Source organism: Morone saxatilis, unplaced genomic scaffold (genome assembly GCF_004916995.1).
Source record: "Morone saxatilis isolate NCDOM2014 unplaced genomic scaffold, NCSU_SB_2.0 Contig7, whole genome shotgun sequence".
Classification (NCBI taxonomy): domain Eukaryota; kingdom Metazoa; phylum Chordata; class Actinopteri; family Moronidae; genus Morone; species Morone saxatilis.
The window spans coordinates 11044348-11068973 of record NW_023340246.1 but is presented as its reverse complement, the minus strand read 5'-3'; the positions used below and the strand labels follow the sequence as shown (position 1 = coordinate 11068973).

General features: G+C 38.7%; 1 protein-coding gene across 5 annotated transcripts in view; it reads right to left on the bottom strand.

The window, feature by feature from the left end:
- Positions 1-6317: 6317 nt before the first annotated feature.
- Positions 6318-24626, bottom strand: part of flvcr2b (FLVCR heme transporter 2b) — a 20430-nt gene continuing 2121 nt past the window's right edge. The window contains exons 1-11 of one of the 5 annotated variants that reach the window (XM_035678731.1): positions 22588-23471; positions 22050-22191; positions 18409-18549; positions 17194-17261; positions 16765-16868; positions 15688-15798; positions 14156-14261; positions 13175-13286; positions 11693-11748; positions 9624-9772; positions 6318-7618 (exon numbers count right to left, since the gene is read on the bottom strand). In XM_035678731.1, coding sequence (XP_035534624.1) covers positions 9692-9772; positions 11693-11748; positions 13175-13286; positions 14156-14261; positions 15688-15798; positions 16765-16868; positions 17194-17261; positions 18409-18549; positions 22050-22191; positions 22588-23238 — 1572 coding nt within the window. In that variant the 5' untranslated portion in view covers positions 23239-23471 and the 3' untranslated portion in view covers positions 6318-7618; positions 9624-9691. The other 4 variants (XM_035678733.1, XM_035678732.1, XM_035678729.1 and 1 more) reach the window with 4 other exon arrangements.

The window sequence follows — 24626 nt, the reverse complement described above, 5'->3', positions numbered from 1 at the left end:
TGCGGAGATGTCACTTAAATTAAGTCTGACGCAGCAAGAAACTTCAGATAATATTCAGATTGTTTAATCATTCAGACATATATTTAGAAAGGAAGGTTTCAGGGATTCAGAAATATTAATGTGAACATAAAATGCAGCTCTTTGCCTACATCCATATCATTTTTTATAAACATTTAATAGCATTAAGGAACAAAGGAGATGTTAGTGACGTTAGTGCAGTTTTATGTCCAGATGTGGAAAGAGCTCAGTGTGAGTGGGGTTGAGGTGACGAGTTATGAATGTAACTGTAGTTCTGTGAATTCTTCCTGACCACCAGAGATGGGAACTGTTATTTTTTATAACATTTATCATTGTTTTTGACCTAAATTGATTAAAACATTCTTCAATTGTAAAAATGTGTAGCCATTACACACCAAATAAGAAAAAATGTTTACATTACAAACATTACATTTTGTCAACTGAAACGTGTGTTACGTTTTAACTTGGTAACTTTTCCCGACTACTACTCTTGAGTCTCCCTGGCTATGCTAGCTAAGGATTCCAGATCGAAAAAGGAAAAGTCTCAGTGAAAAATAGAGAATTTAACAGTGCGTGAACGGATTTGTTTGTTTGTTTTCTTATGGTTGATCTGTGGCGCAAAATTACTATTATAGGGCTCAGATATGTATGCCACGCCAGAGGAATTTTTTTTATAAGTTGGCAGTTTCTCTCTCTACCACAACTTTAACTTTAATGGTGTTAGCCATTAAAGTTAAAGTTGCAACCTTGTCTTTTCCAGGCAGAAGACTGAAGGTGGATGATTTGAAGCAGAGAGGACTCTGGGTGTGAGAGAAGATGCTAGAAAACAACAGAAACAGCAGTCTGAAGATTTCCTCTGTCAGGCCTTACATTTGTTGCCAAATAGAGGTTACTGACCAAAACTGTAGCAACTCTACACTTTGTGATTTCTGTTTTGAAATGGTTTTCATAGAGCTCAGATATTATTTTCCACACTTTTTCATGTGTATTGTTTGCTTTCTGATGTGTTCATGGGAAAGACAAGTGGTGTAAATTGCCAAATGGACTGTCTGTCTAATGCTGTTGAAGTTTCCAAACAAACAAATGCAGACAGCAGATATGGCTTGAAGCCATTTATCCATCTATTGACTTTTTTTTTGTACATCACCAGTCATATTGAACTTTATAATACTGGATGTCCAAGATCTTGCTGCACTCATGAGCACTTTGGCTCTGATTGAATGCTTTCTATTGGATTTGTCCAAAAGCAAATGGGAACAGTGACAGATTCCTGTGTCTGAAAGCTTAGATTCCATGCAACCATTTTCAACATTACACATCCTTCTGGTTCACTGGATTCAGACCCTTGTTTTAAACAATGGAAAAACACTTCTGCGGTATTTCACATTTCTTAATTTGAAAGGAAAAATGTCAAAATGAAGATTTCTAAGCAGAATTTAGTTGAGATAATGTTTGGACTTTACAGTGTATGACATGTCTTTGTCTTTAGCAAAACACAATTCCTCACATACAGTACAGTAAATATTATGTCACTATGACACAGTGCATGTGTGTATATTATCAATGGATGTGAAAAGATACAACTTTTTTGCCAGAACAAGTAAAGGTTTGACGGTTTCTATTAACAGACATCAGTCATTTTCTGAATTCGTGTCCAGAATTAAAATTGAGGGTTACTCACATAATAGAAAATGTGTCTTTTTAATATGACTGCTAGTGGAGGGATTGAGAGTCACATTGATGTAGATTGATTGTAGCTTTCTGTCTTCAGACTGAGGACAAATGCCGCAGTGGGTGATTAAATCCAGGCCCTTTGCTTGGACGCTTCTGGGGCGGATTTTCCAAGAGCAAGGGACTTGGCGCCGGGGATCCTGTGTATTTTCCACCCTGATCTCTGCTTGGCAAAGGCCTAAATAATAAAGTTCTTTTTTACTGAGCTGCCCGGGGTTCCCTGTGTACAAACACAAGCCCTGTACCCCCCCGCCTCTGTTGTTTTAACAAGACCCGTCGCCGTAGGGGTTTACCTCACACCCCACTAAGCTCCCGTCCTGCAGTTGTCTGAAAGTCAGCCCCCACTCTGCCACAGACTCTTATACACACTGGTGTCAAGCCAATTTGGGCTTGAGGTAATTTTACTGGGACCAAAGTCCACAATGAAGGACTTGATCAGTGAGCATGGGTAGCAGCTCACAACTAACTAACATATAAACCAAATCTTGAGAAGACAAATCATGGAAAAAGCTCCAAAAGTGAAGGAGTGAAGGGAGTGAATTTAGGGAGTTTACACTGTAGTGCACACTATACCTATACCTATACTTACCAGTACCAGTATACCAGTCAATACTCCACATATGTTTTTGAGTCTGTTATTTTTAATTGCATCATGGAGTGCAGTAGGGTGTGAGTCCAGTACGATCACGGAAATGTGGCAAGCGGTGATGAAACGTCCATTCATGCGGCCATGCATGGATGTGTGTTTATTTAACTACTGTGCAGGTTAATCTGGGTCCTCAAAGCCTGGTGCTGTGTGTAAGTGCCAAGGCTCACAAACCTTCTGCACTCTGATCAGCCTGCCAGCTTTGAAACCTGAGGCGGCCAGAGAAACCTCCTCCGAAAGCTATGACCCAGGCCTCTCCTGCTCCCAGAAGAAAAAGTTAAAGGTAGATCAAGGTAAATAAGGGAATTTTTTTTCTGCAAACTATTGCATGAATACCTCGCTTGTCATTAAAAGTGCTGTACTGTAAAAAAACATAAAAATGTTCCATATGTCCTGCAGTACAGTTGGTCATTACAATGTGTCACTGACAGGATTTGGTTGCACCTTTACCTCCACATGCCTATAAACATAAATTTAATGGACATCCAGTCTCTGAACGGCTGCGTAGGCAGTAGAGTGCACTCTAAAGGCCAAAACAGTAGCTCAGTAGCGAAGGAAAATTTAAGTGATTTTTCCATTTTTACCGGCTGAGCCATTTTTCCCATGAACAATAAAATGAAAACAACACATAAGCCTCGGGGGAACACTGGAAGAAATTAGTCCCCAACTGCAGTAGCTAATCAACACAGCCACAACACACATCGAGACGCCCTTTTTGTGTGACAGAATTGAAGGCAAATACTAGTGTGGCACCCAAACTTTTTTTTGCTGTAATCCTGGTAAACCACATGAAACTCACCATGACAGAAAAAGTTATTTAAGATTTTAGATAATTAAAGAGGAGGGATGTTTAATGAGTGAAAAAACAGATTTAATGAATGTCAAAGTAGTTTTGACGAGGGCAGTCTGCATAAAACCTAAATCATCTTTATGAGATATAATATATAAGAAACAATCTCTACGGGTTTGTACACCAGAAGTAGAGATATGGCTTCTTTTCATTTTCTATCTGCATTCTCCAATCATCGGCAAACACCAAGAACACCAAACAGATGTGTGTTTTGGTATGTTCAGAATAGAAAACCAAGTATACATTTTCTCTGTTTGGTATTTTAAGCATTCATTAGGCTGTCACACACACACACTGAGTGACTGAACTAAGAAAATGAGAGAAGTCTTTATCTTCTCTGTGGAGTGAGGAAGAAGAAAAACACTGGTACCAAGCACAGCTCCTCTGGCGCCGTGCCAGTGTTAAATTTCAAGATTCAGTTTACAGTTTGACTTCATAGCAGCACCTCCCTTCTCTGCAGTCCATCTGTGAGTGAGTTATATTCCTCCAGAATGTGCATGGATGAGGTGCTCGTTCGGCAGCCTCTCCAAAATACACCGAGTGGCCATCTGTGTATGACAAAGTCTTCACCGCACTTACTTGGATTTCACTTTTCTAATACTTTCATCTCCTCTCTTTCAAGTATTTTGCCTCTGCAGTTGTTTTGATATCCTCCTTGTCAGCTAGACCTTCTCACTTTTTAGCGCTCCTGTTTCTGTTTTTCTCATATTCACAAAGAGGCAATAAGGCTTTATCTATTTCTCTTTTTCCCGCCTGTGTCTGTGCTCGGGTGCACACAGCTCCCTCTTTACTACTGTGTGTAGTACGTGGCCAACACCATCAATCTCTGTTGCTGTTTGAACAGTCAACACAAACAGGAGGCACTGCGTCATGCTGTCTCTCCTCCCTTCACATTTCTCCCTCCAAATTTGTGTTTCATGAGTCTGATGGGTATTCGCACTCCTACACTAACTAGTCATTAGCAAATTGATTTCTAGTTCCTAACCAGTCGTGAGGAGGCCTGCAATCTAGTCCCTAAACCTTTTATGACATACAGCATACAACTGATTGCACAATGCTGTTTTCCTCCTACCTCTGACACACTAAATATAGTGTTTGTAATTTTAGCTGTGTATTTTCAAGTTTTGGTTTGTGGGTGCAGGATGGATCATAGTGTGGATAGTTGATAATATCTGTGAAGCGCCAGCAGGCAGATAGGATCAGCCACCCTCAGGGAAATGACGTACGTGACCATCATGCAATAGCATTGGAGGATAAATCATCAGGCCGTGGATACTCAGAGAGGAGTATTCAGTATTCATGCTTACGGGATGTGCGCCATGAGATTGAGGTACACCATCAGCCATCATGTGGTAATGCTGGTAAAACTAATAATGTGTCACATCACCATTTCTGCAAGGCTGTGTGCACCCATGTCTCAGAGAGGACGATGTGATTTTAAAGAAGTTTGACATTTTGGGAAATTGAACATTGATACTGTGCATTAAAGGTACAGAGTGTAGGATTTAGTGACATCTAGTGGTGTTGTTGCTGATTGCAACCAACTGAATACAGCTCAGCTTTCCAAGCATGTAAAAAATGCGGGGGCCGCAAAACCTGTTAAAAAACACGAATTGCAGATGATTATAAACTAATGAAAACATACCAAGAAATATTTTATTACATTTCTGCAAACTATGGAACTTAAGACAGGATAGTGGGTATCCTGGCTTTGCCTACAGTTAAAAAATATGGCTGCAGGGCAGACGTATAAACTCTGGCACACTGCTAAGCTAAGTTAATCTTCTCCTGGGTTTAGCTCCATACTTATCACACCAAGACATCAGACTGGAATCAATCTTCTGCAAGAAAGCAAAATGTCAAACTTTTTCTTTAAAGTCTAGCCCAAAATCAAAATATCCTTATTATATTAAGCAATTTTGGGTAATACTGCAAATCAGTGAATATGACTTCTTCATGGCAAATTTGCATCAGTGTGATGAACTTCCAAGTATTTATCAATATTGCATATACTGTGAAAAAACATTATATGTGTGTCGTCCACTCATACCTATGTCATATATGACGTGTTTTTTCACTGAGCAAAAGACCCGTTGTCTTTCTCCATGTGACCTCACAAAATCTATTTAAAGAAAGTATAATCCTTCCTCCAATCTCCCTTCACATGTAGACCTGACTTTATCTGCACTTAAGAGATAAACTTTACTGGGTTTCAAAGCATAAAAATCAAGGAACGAAAGAAACGACAACAAACAAGCAAAAGCCTTTATTAAGAACCAAGTGACCTATTTCTTTGCATGTACAGTAAGTTCTTCCAAGCAACTCTGAAATGTCATATGTATACAAGGGGCCTTATTCAAACATCCATCACTACATGTGGGTGGGCAGGCCGTCAGCGAGCCTGAGGTCACACCCTACTCGTCCTCGTCCTTTTGTGACCTTCCTGTCTACAGTTCATATATTCCACATTAATTAAGGTCATAAAATGAAGGAAACTCTAGGAAATACAGTATAAATAGTGTTGACACATCAAATGACTGAAAGGGGCAGTGTTGCATGGGCATGATGTCAGTCTTGTACCTTGTCAATACAACCAAACAGAAATCCCTTCTTCTGCTCCTTTAAATTTTTCTCATCCTACTTCTCTTCTGAACGAAAATGTTAAAATAATAAAATTTGATGATGTTTTCATTGACTGGCAGCTGTTGTAAAACCAATTTGTTCAAACGAAGAGTTAGATAAGAGTGCAAGAGTGCAGAGTGGTCTTTTTAGGTCATCCTCTCAGCTGGATTTTGCATTAATGGGTAGCATTTCCACAGATCTATGTGCTAATGAACCTGTAGTACCAGGAAAAACTCCTGACACAAACTTTAACAACCAATCTATGCCAAGGATCAGTAAGCTAACTGGAGAACAATGAGATCATCAGAGAATCAGTCAGATGGGAGCTGCTCTCTGAGTACTGGCCTGAAGTCAGGATGATCTCATAACAGAGCTGCTCGGAGGCAACTTTATCTTTATTTATGCCAATGAGATGTTTAATGTAGTCATTTATTCAGACAACACTTTAGATCAGTAGATCCCAGCTTTATTCAGGCGACTCTGTAGCCTAAAGTCGATTAAATCACAGTACAAACAATTAATAGGACTTTGAGAACACACAGTATATCAACAATGTACTTCAATTATTATTTTTTGTCTCTCTAATGCTCCTCACTTTGAATCCTGCATGGGCCTTCTTGTTCATTAAAGGAGTCCACAGTTTATATGCAACAATGCTGCCACCATGTGGTCAAGAGGGGTACACCTTATAAGTTAGAGTCCTATGTATGTGAAAGTTTATTCTTGTTTAGTTTTTACCTTTGACACAGTTGAGCTGTCAGAGTGGTGTTATTTTAAGAAAAGTCAAACTGTAGACCCTTGGTTTGCATAAGGACCAACAAGGAAAAACCCTCTCACAAGAAAAATAAGCAACAAACAAACAAACAGAAGGGACCCCCGCTTCCAAGATGAACAGATATATCAGTGGTGGAAGAAGCATTCAGATCTTTGACTTACATATAAGAGTACCTGTATGTAAAGATACTCCCATTATAAGTATAAGTTCTGCTTTAAAAGCATTTTACTGTGGTTGGTATTATCTACCATCAAAGATCTATGGCTTTTCACTGTGAGGTACACAGTAATGTAAAGCATAACACCAAACAAAGAGAAGAAACTCCATAAAATAGTTTTATTTCATGTTAAATAAGTAAACATGAATAGTATTACATATACTATCACACAACTGTGTGTAATAATCCCTTACTGTGGACTGCCATGGATTAGAGACTATTTAATATGCTGCTGTATGAATTATTTCAATGTCAAAGATATTCTACCAAAATCACTCAAAACAATGCAGTGTATTTACATGATTAACTGTTGTATGCAATAACAAAATTAGCATAAATTCATTGTGCCAAATGTACCTATTTGTACTGTACACAATCAACTGTACACTTAAAATACTGACAGGTAAACATTTCTTCTTAATTTTTTTGTCTCCTAGCATTTAAGTTTTTAATTTACACTCACATATAAAAAATATTTCTCAACAGTGAATGTTCAACATTGTGCATTAAATATCAGATTTAATTCAGCATTTTAGCGTATTTCTTTTTATAAATAGTTAATACAACACTATATCTAGCTCTTCTTAGAAGTGGGTCTAAAGACTTCCTGATAGTTTTGTTCTATCTCAGTATGTTACACTGTAACAGAAAGGAGATCATTTTCAAGGCTTGTATGTTAGTGTGTGTGCGCGTCTAAAACTTGGCTTCACTGATGATAGAAGTTTCAGCCAGGTTCCCACTCGGGCTGTCAGACGGTCCCTATCAATCAAAACAGGCATGTTAATTCAACAATATTATGGATTCAACACTGAAGTTCTCTTTTGTCTGTAGATTTTAGAGCTAAATAATCACTTAAAATAGTGACCAAACACATATAAACACATGTTCAGGTGAATATCCCAGTACGTTATTTCTTATCAGTGTGCACAAACCTCACACCCATTCCTACACTCTGTGTACACAAACATTCAAGATAAGCTATAATTGAAAACAGCTTTCTTTAGCTTTAGTAAGGAAATATGGCTGTGTGTAGTTTTTGAGTGTACTGACTACATGCTGGGTGAAAATGAAAAATAGACAAATAAAAGCACATCAATACCCTTTTTCCCAGGAGACATTTTGACTCCTCACAATAGAAGGGGCACAGGTGTTAATAACATTAATAATGGCAGTCAGTTAAGTCACAAATTTGTGACAATGTGCGCATCAGCAGCCATTTTGACATGAAATAGTCGGATGAACACAGGCGTTATTAATGATACTAATTGAGGTTCTGTTCCATTCAGGTCATGCAGAGTCAGGATGCTGCTATTGTGAGTGTTAACTCTCTGGAAAGGCTCTGCTACACTAAAAACCCCCAAAATTAACGCAATGTCTACAGACTAGTTAACAATCAATCAATGGGTAGAAAACACACTGCTACAATGTCATTATAGATTAATTATGGACAGTTTCAGTACTTGGAAATCTGACATCTTGCTGGAAACAAGAAAAAATTGCTGGTAGAGGTGAATTTGAACGTAAGACTCATTCTTCTATTTCCAAAACTTAAAAAATGTTTTATAAGACACCACATTCTACATCTGTCAGCTCTAGTTTGCAACCATTACACATATCCAAATCAGAAATGGCAACTAGTAGCAGTGCAACACTAACACAGGCTACACAAATGTAGCGCTACAGGGGGAGAGTTACCTGTGTGTGTGTAAAACCATCAACAGGCAGCAAGGGTTAAAAGCACAAAATCTCCCCCTAACACAAATAACTTTAGCATAAAAGTAAAAAAGTTCTGGTTTCATACATTACCATGTATGAAAACCCTGCTAATATACCTGACACATGATATAGTTTTACAGTTTTGTTTGAAAAATTAACTTAACAGCGGTATGCATTTTTTGCCTAAAGCCATCAGTGTGCACCTCTATCAACTGAAACTCTAAATGCACATCAAACTGATCACCAAGGCATCAAATGTTCACACTGTATTCACTGAGCCTTAAGCACACAGTAACAGTGTGAGCTGTCAGGCATTTATACCTGCAGTTTCAGTTAGAAACCATCCTGCACCTTTATGTAATCCATGGCTCTGACCAGGCTTACTGGAGATAATATTCTGCACTGCGAGCTAGCTGAGGTTTCCTTTTCGTGCAGTTTAAGGCACAAAAACAACTTCACATGTTGATCTTCTCGTGAGCTCTCAGTCATTCTCGTTTGTTTTCTATGTTTTCTTGGAAATGCATCAATACCAGGACCCTGAAACTGAAGCAATTAAATAGGATTCAGCCATCGTTCATTTATTATTTACACCTGTGCTTTGCATGTCAAAATGTCCTCTCTGAAAAAGGGCCTGTATATGGATACATTACAAAATGACGCATAAATAAATAAGACCGTAGTTTCATAAATAAAGCTGTTTCAGATCAGACAGAGTTTAAATCAGTCAGCCATGCACACAGGAAAATAATTCTCTGGGAAGTCATCCATGTATGATTTTTTTTTTAAATCATTATATTGTCAAATACATATCAGGTGTATAGGCTCAGGCTGTGATGGGATTAATGATCAGAGATGAAATTAATTGATTTAAATTCAGCTGGAATTCCATAGATACAGTTGGAGAAAATAATTTCCATATGTACACGATTGTGTGAATATTAGTCAGTGAGAGAGACTGAGAAGGCAGATTTAACAGAGACAGGTGGAAGGGTGTGCAGCAGGTGTTGGTGATTATCGGCAGTGTGTGCTGATTGCTTTGTGCTCCTACCTTTGTGCATTTGTGTCTCGAGCTAAGATTTGAGCAGATTTCATTGTGGAAGCAGAAAGGTTTATTGATCAGGCTTGATAAGGAGGAGTCTGCGGCTGGGAGATTAGTGCCGTGGCTCCGTAGTCTTGTCCCGACATCTGCCCCTCCGCCTAAAACAACAGCTACTGATCACTTCTCATTCAGTGTTTACAGAGGCGTGAGTCTCCAGTCTGGGATGAAGTTGTTGTGATTCTGAATTCTTGCTTGAATGAATTCCCTCTTTTATGGTTATCACTTAAATTATTCTTTATGTTCAAACACAATTCAGTTTGGGTAACAATTTGAAAAAAATGCTTATTTGCTTTATTTGTGAGAGTTAGACAAGAAAATTTAGTGCCACAGGTCTGGACCTCTAATTTGAGTATTTCAAGTATTTACATTTTTAAATTTGGTATTGAAGCTTACAGACTTAATACCAGACTTGATACGTATCAAACTCGCAAAAGTATGCAGAAAAGAATTGTTTGTTAATTTTTGGCCAGCACTAATACCACTCTCATATCAGCAGCAGGTTAGCTTGGCCTAGCTCAGCTCCCAGGTAAACAAACAAGATATAGTGTGTTAATTAATGAGCTTTAGAAAGGCTGGTTGTTCCCTTCAAAAGAGACAGGCTAGCTGTTCCAGTCTGCTTCCATCTGTATGCTAAGCTAAGCTAATTGTCTCCTGGCTCTAGCTTCCTATCTCACAGAGAGATGGTATCATTTATCTCATTTAACTCTCCACCAGAAAGCTCATTATTGAACGCTTTGTTCTTCACTGTATCTCAGCGTTAAATGTGAGGAATCTGACAGATGATTTTCTGTCAGCACTCATCAGTAACTTCACCACAGAGCTTGGAGACCCACCCAGGCATCAATAAAGAATATTCTGTCCAGGGTCCTGGAACCTGGCTTCGGTTGCTTTTTTGTCACATTCAAACATTATCTTCAATTTGCTCTTCTTCTACCAAAGCTTGGTGAGTTGGTGAGACAGTATGGGTTAGGAACAGGGGGATCATAGCAATAAAACATTAACTGTTCCAGACAAATTCAATAAGCTCCTAAGATATTTGGCAGTTCATACACATACATACACAAGCATATGCAAGCAGATACATGCTCTTTTTACAGTGTTGGGGTCATTACTCATAAAAGTAATGAATTACTTTACTTAGTTATTCCCTGTAGAAAATGAATTACACAACTCTTTGCAATACTTTTGCATTACTCTGAAACATTGCTGGAGATCACGTAATATGAACGGCAACGGGCCAAAGTCTCCAAACAACGGCTTTATAGTAGACTGGTCCAGCTTATTTGATGTGTTTATCACTATAGCAGTTGTTATCTTCCTCATCAAGCAAAGAAGTGGTTCAAATGTGCCTTTACAGGGCTTTTTTTCCTTACCAGCCATTATGGAGATAACTGAAGAACTTATGTAACGCAAGTAGCAACATTTGATTAACAAGTGTAATGTGATCACTGTCTGTAATGCATTACATCACCGCGTTACAGACAACTGTAATGTAATTACAGTAATGCGTTACACCCAACACTGTCTGCTTTACAACATGAAGACCAATGAGAAAGACGAAAACAGCTGAACATGCAGCAGAGACACTGTATCAGGTCAAATCCCACAATAGATGTTATGGAGAATTGGTACAGGCAAGCGGGACAACTGAAGACAACAGCAAAAATAGACACAAAAGGGGAGCGCAGAGTAAGTTATTTCTGGAGCAGCACAGGACACACATGTGACTTTGCCTGCATGCCTTCCATGCAAACTTATGACAAGCAAACAATTAACACATAGGCCTTTTTCACAGCAGACATTTTAACTTGTCATAGCAGGAAAAAAACTTGTTGAGTTCAAATGTCCAAGTAAGCTATGACAGTGACAGTATGCTAGGACCCTTTTCCTGCTGGCACATGTCAAAATGTCTTCCATGAAAAAGGCCTATTCCACATTATACTACCACCACCACTTTTTAGTATATCCCCAACAAATAAACAAAGCAGGATTTTGTTTGGTTAAACTCTAACACTTACTGCTGCTTTGGCCAACAGGTTTGCATTTTGTCTTCGCAGATCAGCCTTTATTAGGCCTGCAGGGAAATAGAGACACAGAACAAATAAAGTCTGCATGAGATACTGACACACAACTCTTCTTTTACAAAACAGCAAAGTAATAAAAGTTATTTATTTGTCCATCCTACTGCTGTCTAAAAAGCATATGAAGGTGGATTTTAGTTTAGAATCAAATGACATGATGTAATAAAGGTAAATACCCAGTAGATGGCGCCTATCATCATACAAGTGTCTCTATTTAAATATAACACACTCTTAACAGTATTTCCAAAGACTGTGTGGCAACGAATGCAAGAAAATACAGTTAGCCTAACTCAAATCATGCATCCTAACTTACCCTCAAACTTCGCATTGCAAATTTATGAAAACAGCTTCATGGCATCTTAATCATTATCCTCAACCTTCTAGTTACAGTGAATGTTTCACAAAAAATGATAACCTTTGTAACTGAATACATTACAGAGAGCCAATACTGTACTGTATGTGCATTTTGATGGCAGCACATAGGTTTACACAGTATATGTCAAATCAACGTGTGGGAATTCAGTTGTGGTTTTCTCACAAAGCCGTTCTTTTCCTTTTAAAACTGGCATGACCACAACAAGAAGTCCACTCATATGTCTAAATGCTGAGTAAGTTACAAAGGACAGTGAGTCAGTCAGCTGACCTTTATGAGAAGGTCTCATTAAATAGTCTTGCAGTGTTTTTCTAGTGCGCTCACAGTTTAGCGCTTCAGTAGCTAAAGTATTTTTTAAAAAGTTAAACATTGCTCATAAACCCCTCAATGGGCCATGCAAATAGACTTAAGTGACTTTGCATTGACTGAGGCATTAAATCTCACATTTAATACCGAACACAAACTGCTACTGTGTGTCAGTATGCATGTGCAGCATTTCTGACAGTATGCAACATTTTCCATTACTCAAGTCAATTGTTTTTCTAGAAACTTAGCGCTTTGCTTAATTAAAAACAATCACTTTCGAATGAGGGGGACAGAACAAGAAAAAAGCTAATGGTTACACACTATCTTCTCCCAAGCTTAAGTTAAACACAACACAATATTCTGTTTTTAATTTAACCATTCGAAGGAAATGAAAAAAATTCCAAGAACTCTAAACCCTGAGCTGCTCCCAGGGTTAAAATAGCTTTCCTGTAAGGAGGTAATACAATTATCTGTTAAGCATATGCAACAATAAAAACACATTTGTCACTGTGTTGGAAATATTCATCTATATCATAACACAACACTGAAACAGACCTTGAAGTTACAGAGTAACCACCACATTCTTGGAATGAAATATTTTCCCACAGGAACTTTAGTAAACTCATAACAGAAACAGTAACAGACAAAGACCATTCTTAAGCATTGCAGTATATGATATTAAAATCAGTAGCTGGCTATGACTCTATACAGCATATTCCTTATAGTCACAAAGGTCTTACCTGTCATTATTGTGCCGATTAGAAGAAAGACACAGAGGAAGATGTTTCCTGCCAGTGTGCCAAAGTGGTCGATGATCTTACCCTGGCAAATGGTGAATATGATGCCAAACACCTGTGCATGCAGAACATGCAATAGTTAGGAATAAAGCTGGTGTTTGCATGCAGAGGCACGCACACACACCCTCACAGCCACAACAACACAACGATGCAAAACAAATGTGCCATCACTCTACAGCTAAGGCCTATCAGACGTGGGATCAGTATTTCCCAGAGTTCCCTGCAGCCAAAAATGCTCCATTCAGGGAAAACCTGGAGTATTTTGGTGCCAATACCTCCAGTCAGCTATCCCAGGGTGACACGACTCTTTTGTAATCACTGCTTACAGGCAGGTTGTAAATGGTAGCAGCGTAATTTTTCAGTGCTCATGCTTGATTTGCAAGTATGTTTGTATGTTTGTTTTGTCTAATGCTGCAAATTGCATCTTGCATCTAACTAAAATGGAAAGAGTCTCTGTCCTTCGATTTTCATCTGACCAACTTCACACTGGACCCTAATAGTTGGTTTACCCGTTAGTCGCTGCAAGCTGCAAGAAGCAATACCAAGCAATCGGCCCGTTCAACATGCATGTATTAGACGGGCACCGCACTAGTGTTGCAAATGTGGTGAAACATGCCCCGGTCTACAACAAACAAAAACTAATCTGCAAACTTTCAAATGCAAAGTCAAATCAGGATTTTAGCACATTTGACTGGACTAATTCTGCAGAGTTTTACTGTTATTAATTGTAATATTGTTTGAGGTTCTACTTTAATGTATGAGCCAACGTTTTCTTGGAAACCTGCATTGATACTGCAGTGAAGGGGAATGACTCACTTTTTTCTCTAAAATCAGTAAAAATTCAAACATTTGTTCTCATGCTGTCTCTTTGGTGATTCACTGGGCTTTTCTGCCCCATTATGCTGAGATATCACTGAGCTGCACCTGTGCTGAACAGTTGAGGAGTCCGGAAGAGGTTCCCTCGGACTCTGGGTACGTCAGCTCGACCGCAAACTCAAAGCCCAGCGGCAGGTAGCCCGTCATGAAGAATCTGGACACACACGAGCACAGGAGCACAGAGACACACAGTAAACAGGTTAATCATATAGAATCACAAGTTGATATAATTGCAGCTCTTCTTTCTGCCCACATTTCTGATACTAATTTAATCTAAATTTCAATAATATATATCCTGGATTTTACATGTGTAGGATTATAATACCTAGCAAGTGGATGTTAACTTTGTACCTACTAAATGATTGAACTTAAGACTAACGCCCTTACCCTTCAGAGGATTTCTCACTCAATAACACCATGTCATCCTTCAACTGAAGTGACAAAAAGTGAAACTAAATTACTAGGTACTTACATCACAACAGCAGCAAAACACATCAGCCTGAGTCAGTACATACTGTATTTCCAGGCACACTGACATTTATGTGCGCCTCCTCTGCCAATAAATGTGTTTCAATAACAAGGACATAGAGCAGCAAACATGATGCTCTTGCATGTTGTTGCTTTTTCATTACACGTAATATTTAATGTCCATCAAAAGCCTGTTTAGGGATAAGAAAAAACAAGAAAAATACTTGGGACAATGGTTGTACACACAGGAAAAAAAAGACTAAAGAAATGTTCGCTTTATCAGTCGAGTAGTAGGAATTCCAGCAGGAATGTGAAGCTAGCTGGAGCTCATTTAGTCTCCATTAACAAATGAAGCTTTCTGTGAAACATCTGACAATTCAGCCTGAGTCACATGAATGATGTACACTGTCTGGCATGCATGTGAGCATGTATGTTATATTATGTAGGTGTGCCTTCACAGAAAAGGGTGAGCACAATCTGGCAGACCAATCTGCGCTACTGAAGAGGTGTAAGTATTTCACAACAGCCACACAGCCACAAAAAGGTTAAAACTGGGTGTAAAGTACTTCTGGATCTGGTAAAAGATGAAGTTTGAATTCCAAAAGAAGATTGGAACATATAAGCGGCATTGACGATCATTTTTACCTGTAAAGTCAACTGTTTAAAATAATTATATAAAATGTGGTGTGACCTTTATCCATACATTTTATTTTCCCCAAAAACAAGATATATCCTGAGTTTGAATACCAAGTCACTGTGTACAAAGGCAAAGCTGAAAACTAAATAAACACAGCTGTAAATTATTGTTGCAAATGTCAACAGAAATATTGCCCTTTGAGGAATTACCATAACAGAATTCAGTGGAGGGGAAAGCTTAAAATGTGATATTACTGAGCTCACTCCAGCTTGCTCATTGCTATAATCCATCTTGTATGGGATTTGGTAGTAAATATATTTCTTTATTATTTCATTTTTCCGTCCCTTGAGTGAACAAATTAGGTGTGTTTTGAATGCAGTATTGTACACAAATACAGAAATATATATATAAAAAGAAATCCTTAGATTATATTACTTCTATACCCCCCAAAACAAAGAAATGAATGAAAGAATACCCAAGAGATCCAGCGGTGATGAAGACCACCCAGAGGTGTCCCAGACTGAGTGTAGCAGCATAGACTATCATCCCCACCAGAGACATGAAGTAGACTGCGAGGGTTGTCTGCCTGGAAAAACACACGAGAAAAGCACTGAACACTATAATCGTCATCACCATGATACATTCATAGTGTTGCTGCATTTTCAATTTGTGAAAAATTTGAAAAATGGCCTTTTTTCTCTTTATGAGGAAAGAAATGCATTCAACATGTTTGTTAGCCCTCAAGGATAGAAACAATGATTATGTAAACATAACTTTTGTTTGTTTACAAGAAAACAAATAAACAAAAGTTATGTTTTAAAATGCATTATGTAATTACAGATTATCATTATATAAGACATGTTTGGAGGGAAAACACACAAGATTGTGAGAAAAACCTAATTTTATACAGACATACAAATGAAATAAGTATTGATTATAGTGGTATTGGTTAGTGATCATAACAGTAAGTGGTAGCACTTTCCTGGTTAAAAATAAATAAATTTGAACCTATAATAAACAGCATATGAAAGAAGAAATATGTCCTATCAATTCAAATCTTATACAGCTCTTTAAAAAAGTGCAAATGAATGTAATGCAAATAACCAGCAGAGAGTAATTAGAATATCTGGACTCGACAACAAAGCCAGGTGGGACTGAATGTGTCCCCACATGTATGTCACAAACACACCCGCTTTCCCCCCATTTACAGCAAGACTCTTATAAATAAGACAGAGGGGGGTTTGAGTGAAGCCCCCCATAGGATGGCCACTGCTGTCATTACACAGCTGGAGGGCCCATGAGGCAGGAGCAAGAGGGCAGAGAGAGCACTGTTAGAGCAGCATGCAGCACCTGGATAAACAGACACAGAACCCCAACAGCCAACACATAAACAAGATCTACAGCGAGATTAGAAGCCAAATGACAATAAACAGAATTTAAAAAGTGCGTGTGGCTGCCTAATGTCACATTGAACGTGGCTAAAATGCGAATCAGTCAGTCGCAACATTTTCAACAACCCTCTCTGTGCATCTTTTTAAATCCCAACACTTACTTGTAGGTTTTAGTTTTGTCCAACCAAATGCCACAGATCAGGGAGCCGACCATCCCCGCAATGACTATGGTGAGGCCAATCCTCCCAGCATTCACCTCTTCTCCCTGAAGGTTCATGGAAGTCAGGACACAAATTAGTGACGTTATGCCCTAACTGTACATACAAAAAAAGGCAAGCCAGTTTCAGAGAAATCTGAATATGGTGTCGGATCATTGGCCAAAGAAAACTGAATTTGTTAAATCTATTACCACAGTACAGTTTATTGAGGTTGTGTTACATTATTTCTGGGTGTTAAAGGCTGAAATGTCACACTATTGGAAGTGTAACAAGAGTTTTGGGCAACAGACCTTTTACCGGATGTCAACACAGTGGAAACACTAAAGTACAGTACATACATATGTCCACATAGAGACAGAAGGCACAACTTACAGGGTAATGGTCGATGATCATCCGGTTCAGTAGGGTGCCGAGAGCATAGAAACAACCCACGTTCAAACCTGTGTGTTGGGAAATACTGTCAAACAAGGTATGCACACCATAAAACACAGGACAAATATATCTACCAGGAAACGTTTCACAATGTTAAGGAGGCATTGTGCTCTCTTCCTCAAGCAAATCATTAAATATTGTGAACATTTGAAGGGTTTTGGTTTTCAGCTCTGTCAAATGAACCTGATCGGGCTAGTTTCCTAAACAGAGAGCTGACCCAGACCAAGGATTTCTATAAAAGGATAAAAGCACCTATCCTTTTCCTCTTGAACAAAGGTTTTGGATAAAGTCAGTAACTCATACACAGAAAGAATGCACAAAAAAACACTCACAAGATCATTAACATTTCTGGAAAATTGTTAAGAGAATAAATCCTGAGAGTATATAAAATGTAAAAATAATGAGACAGTTTCTTGGATATAACTGGCAGCTACAGCTTAACACACTAATAATAGTGACATGTCACGTGTCAGCGCACTCAGGTGGAGTGAAAAGACTTTACTTTAACTGCTCACAGCTGTTGGACAGTTGCTGTCACTTGACAAACTTGACAGACTTGACTGACTGCAAAGAAACTTGCTTAATATCCGCCGAATGCTTTCACATAAAATGTTTAGCCTGTGTCACACTGATCAAACACATTCGTTAAACATTGTTAGATCATAAACAAACTTTGAACCTCTCTAGGACAAACTCAGGTCTCATCTTTATGAGCTTTTGAATAACTAATGGCTTGTGTGCATTTTTATGAGATTTGAGAGGAAGATAAACCTTGTTACACTTTAAAGGCAGAGTGTCGAGGCGTTCTTGGAAACCTGCTAGTGTTTCCATGTTAAAATAACAGCTATCATCCGGGATAATCACTGACTAATACCTGAATCAGGCAATGAAACATTTTGAGTTGCACCACGTAATTTAATAGTAACTATGAGAATTCAGTACTGAAAATAAATAAGTAATTCCCCCTATTTTTCATGGCATTTATTATGAATGCCTTGCCGACCAAGCCTCACCTACAGATGGAGCGGTAATAAAAACAAAGCGTAAAATACAGATTTTTACATCAACACCCTGTTTTAAATCTCTTTTAAAGAACTCTTTTGTAGTCTGCAGAAGGACCGATTACTAGTACTTTGAAGGATAGTGATGACCAACCATAAGTGATGATGAGGAGGATGAAGGGCCTGTTGCGGAGCAGCCTGAGGATGGAGGCTGTGTAGGAGTACTGCTCTGGTGGGATGCTACGAGCTGTGGCCTGGGCCTGAGTCGGAGGTAGGTTAGGACGCTCCTGGAAGACTGACGTAAGGAGAGAAAAAAAAAACAGTATTAAACACAGTTAACACAAATAACAACAAACTCAACACTATTTAAATCTTCTACACAAGAGTGTACAGTGTAATCTTATGTCGTTGTGTTTTATTGTCAAAAGGTAGTTATACTTTTTATTTTCTTATATTTTACAGTAATCTGTTGGTTTTGTACAGTGTTTCAAAGTTTTATTTTCATTGCTCACATTATCTTACTACCCATCTTTTATTGTTGTCACATTCTATTAACTTTTGGTTGTTTGGTTACATAAATTCCTTTTTAACATACTTGTTCTGTCAACTGCTCGTAAAGCACTTTGAATTGCATTTGATTTGTTTGAAAGGTGCTATATAAACTAAAACTTCCTAAATGTCCAACTGCATGCAACTGAAGCACATGGAGCTTTTTGTATGTAGTGTAAAGTATTATCCTGAACAACTGCGAAGATTTTAAGTGAAATGGGTCCCATCCAGACACAGTGGGGCAGGTCCACACACGTAGAGTGAAAGACAGACTCCAACCCAGAGGACAGTCATCATTTAAAGTGTGATGTGACCTGTTTGAGTTAGTCTTCTTTTTTCCTGGGTGAAAGCACGTGCCCTAAGGCCTCATGGGGAAACACAGATGTGTGTCTTTGTAGTTCTTGGAGCTAGCAGCCCTTTCTACCCCCCCAGCAAACCTGACTTGAGGATTTGTGGTTAGCAACTGGTTCTCACTTATCCTATAAACCTGCTTTTAGATACAGCTGCTATGACAGTACATAAAGAAACTTAGGTTATACATGATCTCAGCTGTGTGCTCATTGATATTCAAAGGAAACTCAAAGTTTTATTCATATTAGTCTTTGGAGTGCTCATACTGATAACGTGTAAACCAGTTTGGGCATGGTAATTTGCCTTGAACACCCGCAGGGATTCCCCTTATTCAGTCAACCAGATGCACTCACGTTATGTCTTAATGCAGACTTTCTCTGTGGTTAACTTTGGCTGACGGTTCGTTTGGAGGAAAGCAGCAGCCAAACTTCTTCTCTCACCTCTCTTTGCACACAGTTTATGCAAATCTCTGAATCCTGGGACTTTGTCTGCCCTGCTGACTCACAGTCCTGTTGCAGGGCTACAGATGGCCCGGCCAGCAGGACAACCCTCACACATGGCATCTTGCATGTATGTGTGAGGGTGTGCTATGTGTGTGAGTATATGTGTCATATCATGAAACTACTGTGGCCAACTGGTGTGAATTATCTCGTTGGAGTAACCAAGAGCAGCATAAGTCACATCTCTGGCCCAATACCACCCGTCACATGACTGAAAGTGGAAGAAAGTCTATGTACACAGTGCACGCTCAGGCTTAGGACTAAAAAGCTTTGAGTTACATGATGTCTGTTAATTCAGAATCTTTATGCTTTATCTCTATTATATCTATCTTTCAATTATTTGGGGTCACAAGATGATTACTTGGGTAGGAAATAGGAAAAAGCTACAATACATTTAATTTAATTTCTCAAATTTTTCTAAAATGAAAGGGTCTGAGAGGGGACAGTCCCTTTTTGATTAAAACCACAAATAAACAGAGACATGCACACTGCGACGAGGGCCGCAAGAACTTTCTGTTGAAGGAACATTTTGAAAGAGTGCTTTTTTGCTTTCTTGCCAAGAGTTACATCAGAAAACAGATATCACTCTCATGAGTCGTGAGATGTTTAGCTTAGTATTAAGTCTGGAAACAGGCGGGAAACAGCTACCTTTACTGTGTAAAAAAGCTGCTTATTGGCACATCTAAATCTCACCAATTAACATGTCACACATTATATCTAGGTTGTTTAATTCAAACTGAAATGAATTTTTTAACCTTTGGATAGAGCGAGGCTCTTAAATGGGGTCACAAAATAATCACTGAAATAAATAATGAACCAGACTCATATCAATAAAAATATCAGATTCAAAAATGCCCATCCAACTAGTCAAATATGCAGAGAATGAGCTGAACTCTGCATTTGAAGGGTCTTTATAAACAACAGGAGAATAAAGTCAAAATACTAACAGTTGAGTCAGTCTGAATGTTGTACTACGGAATTCCTTCACAAGCATCCTTTTGTGTTTCTGAATGCAGGACGCTTACGAGCACCCCCGCCCTCTCTCTGCCCTGGTAGGACAACAGCTTTCTTTTTCATCGAACTTGTTCCTCCCCTCCGACAACTACCCAAACCAGTGTTCTCTCTGCTACATACTTACAACACTGTTTGCTACTATATTCTGACTAACCACTTCTGTTATTAATCTACCGCCTTTCTAAATGATATGATTCTAGTTTCCTCCACAAGAAAAATAACATGTGAGGTGCTAATTAATAACATAAACTCTGAGATAAAATATAACGAGATGGTAGGAAAAAGACAAAGAGGGTCAAAAAGCAAATATATTAAGCTGACTACAACTAAGCATTTCGCCTGACAACTCATTTCCTGTTTGTCACGTGAAGTGTACTTCCTTCTACCAGAAAATATCCTTTTGTCATCAAATATATAACTAATATATCTATAACTAACATACACTTTACACTGTAACATCTTGTACTTTTGTGCACATTTCTCCTGACTTTACTTTACTCGTACCACAATGGTATCTTTCTCGTCAATCTCCCCTTCAGTGAAGGTTTTGTGTCGGTGCAAACATGCATGTCAGCACTTTTCTTGTCAACTGAATGGTGCTTCTTGTCAGAGTCTAAGTGCTGTAAATTAAAACCATCATAAGGTAGATCCGCTGAATAAGAAAACCCCATTGGCCTGAGTGAAAAAGGTCCAGACAATACATAGTTTCTGAGGGAAATAAATGTGGAAAGGTTTTGTGGGTGAGGTGATGACACACTTTGAAACCATTCATTTCACTCACTTGACTGCTTCAATGACCACTTCATCTCTATATCCATTCACAAAAAATCCTTGGTTACACGGTACAGTAAAATCGGTTTAAAAATTGCATTTAAATCCAGTTCATCTACATTTTATGTAAATTCCAAAACTGCCGAAACTGCAAAAAACATATTGCCCTTCATGGTGTCTAGCCATGCGGAAGGTTTCCGTTTCATCTGCTGAGGTTTTAAGATATCTTGCTCTGAACTGCACAAATCATCTAAAAATTACATTTGAAAAACTGCACAACACCACTTTGTTACTCCTAAAACTATATCTTGGTTAGAATAATTCACAGACTTTGAAGCAAACGGTTTTCATTTGAACTACTTTCTATTGAAAAAACAATCCCAATACAAATTTGAAAATGCAGTTTTCAATGCTTTGAGCAGCATGAATCAAGTCACCAAGTAAGTCTATTGTATTAGGGTTGCAGGAAATATTTCAGAAATGCAAGTCTCAAAACACATTAAACAAAGAAAATCTGCATTTCTAGATACCACTATAAGTAAGAAAGAAAATACAAGTTTTTTGTTATTGGGGTGGACTGACCATTTATGTGCTACTTAGAAAATCTTACCGAAGACAACGAGGATAAAGAGTAAGGTAGCCACTCCTGCGGTGATGTAGAACATAATGCTGATGTGGTGAGCCAGCTCGTCCATGTCATCCACATTAGGCACCAGGATCGGAGGCACGAGGAAACCAATGGCAATACCCAGCTTTAAGACAATGAACACAGAAAACACAAATTAAATAAAAAAAGATATATATATTTTTTAATTTAAACCTCTCAAACAAGCTCTGCTGCAACAACCATACAATAATCTGAAATTCGTACATGCAGATAAATGAAAAATAACACATTACAGCCATATTTTTATATCATTACAACCAAATCAGGTTGCTATATAAGCAGCCTAAACAGACAAAGTTTGACGAGAAGGTTTCAGCGAATGGTTAACACAATTTTCTCAGGACTCTCGCACCAGGACACTAGAAGACTCATGTGACTCTGGCATCCAGTGCAGCCCTGCATAATCTACAGACAGCCTCGCTATGTGGACCCTCCTGCAGAAGCAGAAATTTAAATGGATTAATTAGACATTCAGACCAACCTGGTTTCCAAGAACTCCTATGGAACAAGCAGTGGAAACCTCTTTCTCTCCAAACCACACTGAGGCAAGGTAAGAGGGAATACCAAGGACAAACACAGTGGCTACTGAGCACACAAATTGGCCAAAAAAGGTGACTGGGAACAGTTCTGGACTGGCACTACCGATTTTTATCCAAGCACCAATGCAGTTAAAGGCTGACCCAACGAGGACAACATCCCGGATTCCCCTGTTGTCCAGAAGCCACAGAACGGGCAGAATAAGTGGGATGTAGGTGAGCAGGTAGATCATGGACAACCAGTCAATGGCCAGAGAGTCAATGTTGTAGAAGCGCATGAATATGTTGCTAATAATGCCGTACTGAAGCCACATGAAGGCATTGCTGGCTGAGACGGCACTGAAGAGAAACAGCATTACCCAGCGACGATGGTAAAGTTTGGTCTCGACCTTGGGCACCAATTCTGCTTGGTCACTCTGTAAAGCCTCAACATCTAACCGTGAACCAATGGAGATGGCTCTGCCCAAAGGTCCCGGACTCCACTGCAGCGAAGCGAGGCCCGGAGCGAGGTTCTTTGCAGCCTTGGACCTCGGCCACTCCTCACCACCGAGGTCAGAATTTTCATGGTTGCCTTTCAAAGTATTGTTTTGTGGCATTGTAAAATTCTAAAGCGGGCCCCTGGTACGTGAGAGGTGAGAGGTCTTGTGTCCTTAACAGCTCGCTGTCCTGAGTGCAAACTGCCTGTTGTGGAAAGATGCTTTTCTCAGAGAAGCCAGAGAGCGAGCACAGCTGTAGTTACTGCAGTCCATTCACAATGTCTTCAGTCATGTCATGTGGTGTTAATATAGGAAATCTTTCAATTGTACCTAAACCACTCCTACCTATCCAGACCCTGCTCTTCAGTTAACTGTCCAAATGACAGTGAGAAAACCCAGAAAACAAATAACAGAGACATTCTTTGTTGAACTTTAATGAAGTCTTTAGTGAAGGCTAACTCATTAGAATGTGAGAAGGATTTTGGCATTGCTGCAACTGGTTAATGTTTTCATGTCTTTGTTATTGATCACCTGTACTGTAAAGGATAATACTTAAAATAGCCCCTTCCTCCAACATTTTGTACGCATTTCGTTCAAATTTTAGACCACAGACTTTTAAATTGTTTTATATTATGTATAAAATCATAACCTTGTTTGTACTGACCATGCTTGACATAAACTGCTATTCAATGCTTTGGAATCAGAGGACAATAATGTGGCAATAAAGCCTGCGATGTGATGTCTTTAAGGGTGTGATTACCGTAGATAAAATGTGCTGATACAAAAGCAGTTTGGATGCAATAAAATAAATGATGACACAAGTAAATTGAGGCCTAATTTGTACAGGATATCTAGGAGAGTCAATGCATATCTATGTCACGCATAAATGACAGTGCTTCTGATGTTAAGAAAATAAACTCTTCATATCTCCAATGACTGCAATAGTGTGAAGGAACATTTGAATTAGGTGTTAAACCCGTCTGAAGACCAAGGATGCACCAAGATTGCAAGTTGAAAGCAGATGTTTTAAAAGACAACATCTTAAATTATAGATGTCAATCAAAAAGCAAATGTTTTTTCTTACTTATTAAAAGTGCACCCAGTAAACCCAGCTCATGCTCTGAAAATTCTCCAGCACTACGTGATGACTTTTCACTGACATTTACTTGAAGTTGATGTACTGAAAGTTGACTCAAGTGTTGTTTGTTCAACGTGTTAAAGCTGAGGCTTGGGAGCTTATATTAACAGAGGCACGATGCTGATCTTTGCACTCCTGTCTGGCTGCCCGTGGATTTTCAAATGCCCTGCTGCTACTAATTTATAATACAATACATACAATACAGCAGCACACTAACTGTTGTCGTGTGTGTGTGTGGATTCATTTTCATAATAGAAGAGATAAAAAAAAAAAAAGACTTTCCATGGGTAATGTCCTGCAGCTCTCTTTGTTTAATGTGTAATAAATGGTATATCGCATTCAAAATGGTGTCCTTTATTTACAGTTTGAT